Source organism: Mus musculus, chromosome 2 (assembly GCF_000001635.26).
Source record: "Mus musculus strain C57BL/6J chromosome 2, GRCm38.p6 C57BL/6J".
NCBI classification, from domain to species: domain Eukaryota; kingdom Metazoa; phylum Chordata; class Mammalia; order Rodentia; family Muridae; genus Mus; species Mus musculus.
Genome location: NC_000068.7, coordinates 118,229,223 through 118,239,349, shown reverse-complemented (window position 1 = coordinate 118,239,349; position 10,127 = coordinate 118,229,223). Strand labels below are relative to the sequence as shown.

At 44.5% G+C, this 10,127-nt stretch overlaps 1 protein-coding gene across 8 annotated transcripts in view; it reads left to right on the top strand.

Moving 5' to 3' along the window:
• Fsip1 (fibrous sheath-interacting protein 1) overlaps positions 1–10,127 on the top strand; it is a 126,727-nt gene that overhangs the window by 17,638 nt on the left and 98,962 nt on the right. For all 8 annotated transcript variants that reach the window (XR_001783179.1, XM_006500175.2, NM_001374672.1 and 5 more), the window contains 2 exons: positions 2,326–2,436; positions 6,291–6,446. Coding sequence is in view for 7 of the 8 variants with exons in the window: in XM_006500175.2 (XP_006500238.1) it covers positions 2,326–2,436; positions 6,291–6,446 (267 nt within the window). In the remaining variant the exon portion in view is untranslated. The remainder of the gene's footprint in view (positions 1–2,325; positions 2,437–6,290; positions 6,447–10,127) is intronic.

Below are 10,127 nucleotides of genomic sequence, written 5' to 3'. Positions count from 1 at the left end.
GTGTCTGGGTTTGGTGACTGTACATGGGATGGATCCCCAGGTGGGGCAGTCTCTGGATGGCCTTTCCTTCAGTCTCTGCTCCACACTTTGTCTCTGTATTTGCTCTCGTGAATATTTTGTTCCCCTTTCTAAGAAGGACCAAGGCACCCACACTTTGGTCTTCCTTCTTTTTGAGCTTCGTGTGGTCTGTGAATTGTATCTTGGTGGATACAGAAAATGTGGTACATTTACACAATGGAGTACTATTCAGCTATTAAAAACAATGAATTCATGAAATTCTCAGGCAAATGCATAGAACTAGAAAATATCATCCTGAGTCAGGTATTCCAATCACAAAAGAACACACATGGTATACACTCACTGAGAAGTGGATATTAGCTCAAAAGCTTGGAATACCCAAGATACAATTTTTCACTGCTTTCTAGTCTAATTACATCATACCTCCCATCTCGCCCTGCCCTGTCCTGCCTTGCTTCCTTCTATTCTAGTTTATAGTTTTCAAATTTTCTAGCTTCAACTAGAATTTATTTTATCACTCAGAATAGTCTCGTTCCTGAAATGGAAAATGGCCACGATTAGGACTTACCAGATTTTAACTTGTACACCAGTAAAGTGTGTGTGTTTATTGATTGAGTCATTTTTATTATAAGACTGATTGTGTAATTACTGTGTTTAGAACTTAGGATGGAAAATGCTCCTGGCAGAGCAGCAAGACTGGCTTGGAGAAACCGGCTGGTAGTCTACCCTCCCCTGTTCCTCCCCGACCTTGGTCACTGCTCTTGAGTGGGTCCTTGATTTAGGGCTCATCTTTGTTACACCGCAGGTCAGGCAACCTGGTTTGGTTTGTCTTTAAAAGAGCAGTTAAGGGTGCAGAGACTTCTGTATTAGCCTGGGATGCTAATTAATTAATTAATCAATGAGAAACATCTGTGGGGTGGACAGAAGCTCACACTAACTGATCGGACAGCTAGTGAGTGGGAAGCCACACTGGTAAGTATGAAGTATCAGCAACAGGAGAATTGTGTTTCCTCAGCTCAGGCCAAAATCTGTTCTCCCGTCTGGTATGCTGTGCCAGGCAGCTTGGTCCCTGAGTCAGTCTGCCACCTCCAGGCTGGCCACTTTCAGTCTTGTGTGCCTGTGTTCATGTTACCTCAGGGGACCTTCTCCAACTTCTCTGGCCTTGTCTCTCTGCTAGCCCATCAGATCTTGATGCACTGTTTCGTTTTCCAAGAACAGCTGAGTTTTCTCTGAGCTCTTGCTGATGTGCACAATAGCTTCAATATAGATTCTCCTTTTTCCCTTTTATAACACCAGCAGGATCTTTATTTAAATGCCTTTTGTGATATTCTAGAAATTAATTAATTTTTGAGATACGGTCTTGTGCAGCTCAGGCTGGTCACACACTTGGCGGGTAGTTGGGGATGACTTTGACTTTCTGATGCCCCTGCCACCTCTACTTCTCAAGTGCTGGGATTGTAGGTGTGCACCATGGTGCTCAGCTTTCTGAGGTGCTAGAGATTGAGCCAAGGGCTTCATGCATGTAAGGTAAGCCTTAACCAACCGATTTGCATGCCCAGTCTCAATATTCTAGAAATTTAAAAGCAGTTTCTTTAAGTGGATGTGTGGTACCAGAAAGTGTCCACAGAGACCTCTCCCTCAGCAAATGTTTTTATGCTTCTACATCTGCATATCCATATCTTCTATATCCACACCCTCTATAGCTATACATCTGTGTCTCTATCATCTAAATCTACATATTTGGAGAGACATTTGAAATCAGCTTCCATTTAAAAATGTTTATATAAAAGTGACGTTTGAGGTGGTTAATAAGAAGGCCTGCCTAGAGCCAGTGAGATGACTCAGTGGGCAAAGGGTGAGTGCCCTCAAGGCTGAGTTCTATTCCTGGACCCACACAGTACAAGGAGAGAACTGACTCCTTCAAGATGACCTCTGATCTCCACATCAGTGCTATAGCCAACACGTGTGTAAGTGCGCGCACACACACACACACACATGTACACACACACATGCATTTACACAGAGAGAGACACACACAGAGGGAGAGAGATGGGGAGGGAGGAAGGGAGAAAGAGAGAGATACTATGTGTGTGTCGAGAGAGGAAGAAAAGAAGGGTTTCTTATACTGTAAATATCTTTGGAGAGTGACTACAAAAGATTTGTTATAAAATAAAACTACCTAGCAGATCAGAGTGTCTAACCTCCCAAAGTTTAATTTAGTATTTCTACTTTGTAGAAGTCTCATTTCTTTTCGCTGGTCGACATGTTGCATTGTATGCTTAAATTTCTCACTAATATATTCTGTAGTTGGCCAAGCATTCGAGAAGCCCAGTGGTCATGGTTGAAGGAGAGAAGAAAAGACTGGATGAGCTCCTGCAAGGCCTGGATGATGCAGACTCAGGACTCTCCAGTGCCGAGGTAAGCAAGCTCGACTGCCAAGGATTTGCCTTTCCGAACCATTCCTGGGCTGTCAACCTATTAGCGCAAGTGTATAGCCTTTCCAGCTAGAAGACATTCTCTGCATTAAAAATCCTAACATTTTCAGATTTATTATTGGTCAGCTCACTAAGTCTGTAAAGTGGCACGCTAGGCTTAGTTCCTGATGCTGTAAGAATATATTTCTCTGTGCCCCCTCTTCATTCGTCCTGGCTTCACAGTCTTCCAGTGTGGTCTTTATAATCCTGTAGGATGCTATTCTGTTTCTGCCCAGTCAGTCTTCACCATCCAGTTCCATGGAGACCTGGGAAGAGGATTTTCTATAGGAGTAAACGCAGATATTTCTAGAGCTAGGGTCATCCCCTAATGATCCACAGGAGTGCAGCCGCCCACTGTTCGTACAAGTTTCCCTGTTAATTGTGTAGGCATGCTTTTTAGTTCCACAAAGAAACTTGTGTTACCTGACGCACTTAGCACTCTGGTCTGACTTTTATTTCCCTGGGCTGAGTGAGGCTGTGGTAGGACCGGCGCTTGAGGACCCTGCCCGCATCCCTTTTACCTGCTTCCTGCTTGTGTGTCAGATTACCTGCAGTCAGCTGGAAGCCCAGGGCACACAGCTGCAGAAGATGCCATTTCCTGGAGGTTCAAGAGCAGCACATGTGTGACAGCTGTGGCCACAGGGGAGGACAGACTAGGGGACACCACGCTCCATGACTACCCCGGCTGCCAAGATCCTGCACATTTCTGAGAGAAGCTAGAAAAATCAGATTTTTAAATGGGAAACATGTGTTTTAAAGGTTAACAATTAATTCCTTGAAAAAATTCTGTGTGGGCAAACATAATACTCCATCTTCTGCTCCAAATTCAAAGCAAATTCAAAGCCAGAGCCTCACAGAATACAACCTCTGAGGGGCATCTGGGAGCTGGGCTCAGGGATAGAGGCGAGGGGGGGTGAAGCATGCTGTTGAGCATGAAGGAATTCTGAGGCTACTTCAGCTTTGCTAACTGTGCTAATTGTCTTAATTTATTAACAGAAATCATGTAGCAGAATTAGACGCCCAGGTTTCATTGTTAGGTCTATTACTAACTGTGAAGCTGGCAAGACATGTTCTGTTGTTGGCAGTCAGCATTTGGCGCCCCCCTGCCCCACACAGCTGTTCCTGCTATGTGTTGACAATGAATGTTTGTGATTAATATTGTTTTTGTCATATTGGCTTAGTTAGTATTTGTGTTTTGTCCTCCCATATTTTAAGCTTTATATCAATTCAAACAATATTTTTGTTATTTTAAACTATTTTTTGTTGTTACTTGGAATGGCCATTGATAATATTTGGACATTTCCTTCCTTCAAATTATGTATTTTAATGGTCATATTTGATCTCTTTTATTCATTTACTCTTTTCCCTTCATATTAGTTGGGAATCTAGTTCTGTTTATGACCTGATTTTGTTATTATCCCTCAACTTCTGAAATAGTTCCTAAAATCTTGACTGTGCAACACATGTGTGTGGTTAGTGTTGTGTGTATGTCATGTGTATGTGCAGTGAATGTGTGCACAGTGCTGTGTGTGTGTATGTCATGTGTATGTGCAGTGAATGTGTGTGCATAGTGTGTGTGTATGTCATGTGTATGTGCAGTGAATGTGTGTGCATAGTGTGTGTGTATGTCATGTGTATGTGCAGTGAATGTGTGTGCATAGTGTGTGTGTATGTCATGTGTATGTGCAGTGAAAGTGTGTGCATAGTGTGTGTGTGTGTGTATGTCATGTGTATGTGCAGTGAATGTGTGTGGTTAGTGTTGTGTGTATGTCATGTGTATGTGCAGTGAATGTGTGCACAGTGTTGTGTGTGTGTATGTCATGTGTATGTGCAGTGAAAGTGTGTGCATAGTGTGAGTGTGTGTATGTCATGTGTATGTGCAGTGAATGTGTGTGGTTAGTGTTGTGTGTATGTCATGTGTATGTGCAGTGAATGTGTGCACAGTGTTGTGTGTGTGTATGTCATGTGTATGTGCAGTGAATGTGTGTGCATAGTGTGTGTGTATGTCATGTGTATGTGCAGTGAATGTGTGCACAGTGTTGTGTGTGTATGTCATGTGTATGTGCAGTGAAAGTGTGTGCATAGTGTGTGTGTATGTCATGTGTATGTGCAGTGAATGTGTGTGCACAGTGTGTGTGTGTGTGTGTGTATCCATGCACTGATGCCCCTGATGTCCTCTTTTGTAGCAAGGTGGGTTTTACAGTGGTGCCCAGATCACTCACTTCTATATTAGTGAGTGGCTGAGCCTGGCTGCTGGTTACTAAGTTACCTGCTTGAACCTTAACTAGGAAGGAAGCTAGGAAGATCATCTCTGGTTTCTGTCTCAGGAAGGAGAGACTCCTGCAAACCAGAAAGTTTAAGCTTCCCACACAGGCCAACCGTTTCCAGGTGTGCTGGAGCAGCAGGCCAGACAGTGCTACCTTCCATTGAATTATGAAATGCCTTGCTGCGGTTGCCTGGTGTCTGCACATCAATGTTCTGTTGGGTTTCATTGACAGGCTCCAAACCTTAGCTTCATTAAAAATAATATTGGATGGATCACAGGGCCCCCAATGGAGGAGCTAGAGAAAGTACCCAAGGAGCTGGGGGGATTTGCAACCCTATAGGTGGAACAACAATATGAACTAACCAGTACCCCGAGCTTGTGTCTTTAGCTGCATATGTATCAGAAGATGACCTAGTCGGCCATCAGTGGAAAGAGAGGCCCATTGGTCTAGCAAACTTTATATGCCTCAGAACAGGGGAATGCCAGGGCCAAGAAGTGGGAGTGGGTGGGTGGGGGAGTGGGCAGGGGAGCGTGTGGGGGACTTTTGGGATAGCATTCGAAATGTAAATGAAATAAATACCTAATTAAAAAAATAATTTCACTCAGGAGAGAGTTTTCAATTAATTGCTGTTTAGTCATTGATTCTGTAGTTTAAGTTTTGCTAATTATCTTTCATTTAGAGCATTCAGTATTTGTATCAATTTTATGAGGGTAAATAATAAACCTGAAGCTTAGCTCCACCTTTCACACCTTTTCCAGTCTTGCTGTCACGAGTCTGAGCAGTCTCAGACTGCAGCTCTCTGTGCCTGTTCAGACTGACCTGCCTGTGCCCGATCCGGATCCTCATTACTCACGCACAGCGAATATCCAGTGTGGCAGTTTTGGATGGATACTATAAAGGGGTTTTTCAAAAAGAATTTTAAAAGTGTGTGTGTGTGTGTGCCCACAGAGGCCAAAAGAGTGCATTGGCTTTCCTGGAGGCAGAGCTGTAGGGGTTGTAAGTTACCTGGTGTAGGTGCTGGGACCCACACTTGGTCCCTTCGCAGAGCAGCCCCGGCTCTTAACTGCTGAGTTGTCTCAGCAGTTGCTGTGATTGGCTGAGATTTATCTACTTGGTTACAATAGCACATTGCTAGGTTATGATTGCTTATCTCGTAAGGCAAGTGTAGTTCACTGTACATAAAGATTTGGGCATGGAGACCAGGTCAGGTCAGGTTAGGTCAGGTCAGGTTATTTTGGCTTATTGGGGTAAAGTCTGAAAATACCATATTTATGATTGGTTAAAGCAGACTTCTTCTCAACATGTGGAAGACTGATCATGTGAAAGAGAACCAGCTTATGAGGCTGTGGGACCCCACAGTGACACTTGTACAGACTGGGAAGAGAACTAAACCCTAACCTTCACACTCCAGGGGTCCATGGTGTTGTGTTGTGTTTTGTAAGCCCTGGGTTCTGATGGAGAGGTCTAAACAGTGTGTTTTGGTGTGAGAATATGGTATGGGAATGACCTGGTCACCTTGGTTTTCTCTTAGGGCGATCAGTGCGGTTGGCTGGTTCCAGGAGAAGGCTATACCCTTGCAGCCACTGAGTCTCAGCAGCTTGCTGAGATTGACATAAAGCTTCAGGAACTCTCTGTTGACTCTCCCACCATCTTCAGCCTTGAAAGTCAGAGCCATAAGGGTGATATGGTATGTTTTATCCTTCCTTCCTTCCTTCCTTCCTTCCTTCCTTCCTTCCTTCCTTCCTTCCTTCCTTCCTTCTTTTCTTCTTTGATTCATATTGCAGTCCCCCTCCTCCCAGTCACCCCTCACACCCTCTTCCTTCCTTTCCTGCTCCCCCACCCCACCCCCACCCCACCCCTACCCCACCCCCACCCGGCCATGGGTACCAGCTGGCCCAGGCATATCAAGTCGCAGCAGAACTAGGTGCACCTTCTACTGAAGCCATATAAGGCAGCCCAGCTAGGAGATAAGGATCCAATGGCAGGCAACAGAGTCAGGGACAGCCCCCTCCACATCCCAGTTGTTAGGGGATCCGTGTGAAGACCAAGCTGCACATCTACAACAAATGTGTGAGGGACCAATGCAGGTTCAGTCTCTGTGAGCCCCTGTGTGTTAGTTGGCTCTGTAATTCTTCTTGTGGTTTCCTTGACCCCTTCAGCTACCTCAGTCCTTCCCCTTACTCCCTCAAGCTCTGCTTGATGTTTGGCTCTGGCTCTCTGCATCTGTTTCCATCAGCTACTGGATGAAGCTCTCAGAAAACAGTGCTAGGTTCCTGTCTGCAAGCATAGCAGAATATCATTAATAGCAGTATCAGGGGTTGGTTCTCTCCAATAGGCTAGATCTCAAATTGGGCTAGTCACTGGTTGGCCCAATGTCTGATCCATTTTGTTTGTTTGTTTGTTTGTTTGTTTTGAGACAGGGTTTCTCTGTGTAGCCCTGGCTGTCCTGGAACTCACTCTGTAGACTAGGCTGGTCTCGAACTCAGAAATCTGCCTGCCTCTGTCTCCCGCGTGCTGGGATTAAAGGCATGCACCACCACTGCCCGGTGTCTGATCCATTTTTATCCCGGCACATCTTGTAGTCAGGACAGATTTTGGGTTGAAGGTTTTGTGGGTGGGTTGGTGTCCTCCTCCCTTCACTGGAAGTCCCACTTGGCTACAGGAGATGATCACTTCAGGCTTCATATTTCACCCCAACACTCTGCTAGGAGTCTCAGCTAGGGTCATCCCCATAGAGTCTCAGTAGTCTCCCCCATCCCAGGACTCTGGCTTGCTCCAGAGATGCTCCCTCACCAATTTCTATTCTTCCTTCCAGCCGCCCCCCATCCGATCCCCACCCCTCTTCCCCTCCACCTCCTGTCCAGTTCCCTCTCTCTATCCACCTTCAATGTTTATTTTATTTCCCCTTCTGAGTGAGATTCAAGCATTTTTTTTTTGAGGGGAGTTGAGACAGGGTCTCAATAAGTCTGGCTATCCTAGAATTCACTATGTAGGCCAGACTGGGCTTGAACTCACAGAGATTCCTGTCTCTGCCTCCCAAGTGCTGGGATTAAAGACATGCACCACCATGCCTAGTCAAATGATAAATATGCTTAACTCAATTGTGTGCTGATTGTGCTGGGCAGTGGTGGCACACACCTTTAATCCCGGCACTCGGGAGACAGAGGCAGGCAGATTTCTGAGTTTGAGGCCAGCCTGGTCTACAGAGTGAGTTCCAGGACAGCCAGAGCTACACAGAGAAACCCTTTCTCAAAAAAAAAAACAAACAAACAAAAAAAAACAAACAAAACAAAACAAAACAAAACAAAAAAAAACAAAAAACAAAAAAAAACAAAAAAAAAAACAAAAAAACATTTAAAAAAAAGTGTGCTGATTATTCAGGTTAATGCATGCAAAAGCGACTGCCCATACTGTCTAATCCCACCCGAAGGGCTTCCTCTTGATTGTTTTTCTATGAGTACAAATGCAAGCAGAGTGTATTTTCTTTTGGTTATTTCTACTTTCTCCCCAGTTTTCTTTCAGTTGGGAATTTTCTGGCCTGGTGGGATTGAGAAGCTATGTATTTTAATATTATCTTCAAGATTTAAGATAGGTCTTGGTCATTATTAGAAAGAAGGAAGAGAATTAATAGTATTCATTAGTCCTTAACAGCCTTTCCTTTCTTTGTTCATTTGGTAGTAGATGTGAGCAGAGCCAGTCACTTGCCCCTTACTTGATCACGTTCTTCCAACTCCTTTAATAGTAAGGATGAAGCATTACTGTGGTGAAGTGTCTCTGAGGGCTTTGAAATGAGAGCTCCCTCCAAAGTTCTTTTACAGAGTGTGAAGTGTGGAGTGTGGAGAGGGGCAGTGCCTCACACTGCAAGGTTCTGCCCTGCTCCTCTGCATTCCAGCTCCCAAGGGCTCCCGTTGAGGTGGGTGGTGATGGCGTGAAGATAAAATGTTTTGGTTGTGTGTGTGGTCTTGCTGTCTCTCTTCTCTCTTTGTAAAAGTCTCACTAAACCATTTTTTCATACAGTTATTGATGACTGAGGGTTCCCCCCATTTTTCAAATAAATTAAGTATCAGTATCTTATATCCATTGTATAAGGAATTAATTGCTAATTGAAAGTTAGGGATCTGGACACGGACCAGTCTGAAACTACCTCAGCCAAAGAACCTGACGGGGTGGTCTGAAGAGACAGTTCAATGGCTGGCAGCACCGCTGGGAGCTAGCTCAGATTCTGGGGCCTGGAGGGGGCATTCCTAACCCCCTGAGGTAGTAGCATTGGAGGTACTGATCTCAGTACAAGTCTCTGGGTCGGAGTCAGAGTTCATGGAAAGAGAACACTGGAATACTTATTGTAACAGAATGCACCCTGGGACTTTGACACAAGCTACTATGTTTTACTTGTTTTTACTGAGTTCTGCTTCTCAAGAAGAGGCAGTTAAGATGGGTAATAAAACTGCCCATAGATACCCTGTTCTTTTCCTGTTTTATCCGACTCGTAGTTGATGGGTTTAGGAGAGCTAAGCTCTAAAGCCTCAAGAGTGTTCCTAAAGTGAAGCCATCCTCATCATGGCTGTCAGGTGGTCTTCTTGAATGAGACTGAGAATTTAGAGATCTGTTCAGGCTTTAGAAAGTTAAGTAAACTGTCTTCGTCAAGTTAGTAGTCTTTGCTAGCTTTTGTTATCCTCATCTAAATAATAGTTTTCAGAGTCCACATTATGGTTCAGATAAATCATTTGAAACATAACGAAAAGGAAAAAACGACGTACAACTTTGTTGGTGTAGGCTGAGATCATGTGTGTTATGGTGGGCCTGGTGCTGTTTGTATGTTGATGCTAATTCTGTGTGCCTGGGAGGGGTTGCAGACAAGGAGTCATACTCAGGTGACTTTTTGTGAACCAATCCCCTAACGAATAAAGGAGCCAATCACTGGGTGAGTACTCGAGACTTCCGGTTGGAGAGGGGAAAGAGAGGAAACAGGGGAGAGTTAGGTCCTTTTGGACAGGGATAGCGTGAGGACAAGATGTAACTACAAATGTTTCCCGGTTTCAATGGTGGATCTGTCACGATTCTCCATCGGAGGATTTAGATTTAATAAGGCTTACAAGATTAGGATTTTAGTTGCTGTGCCCAGTGATTGAGTTACCGTTGTTTCTGAACTAAGTTTGTGTTGTGTTTTCCTTCACATGGTGGCTCATCTGGGTCCAAGAGAGAAAGGTATGGTCGCAAAGCGTGGGTTTGGTGGGCCAGAGAATCTCCACGAGATAAGAACAGGCTGGCCAGACCACCAGGCTGAGAGTAACAGGGCATGAGCGCGGGAATGTGCTGATCTTTTTAAATATTTACAGCAACACGTGTGAAACAGCCTTTTTTTTTTTTT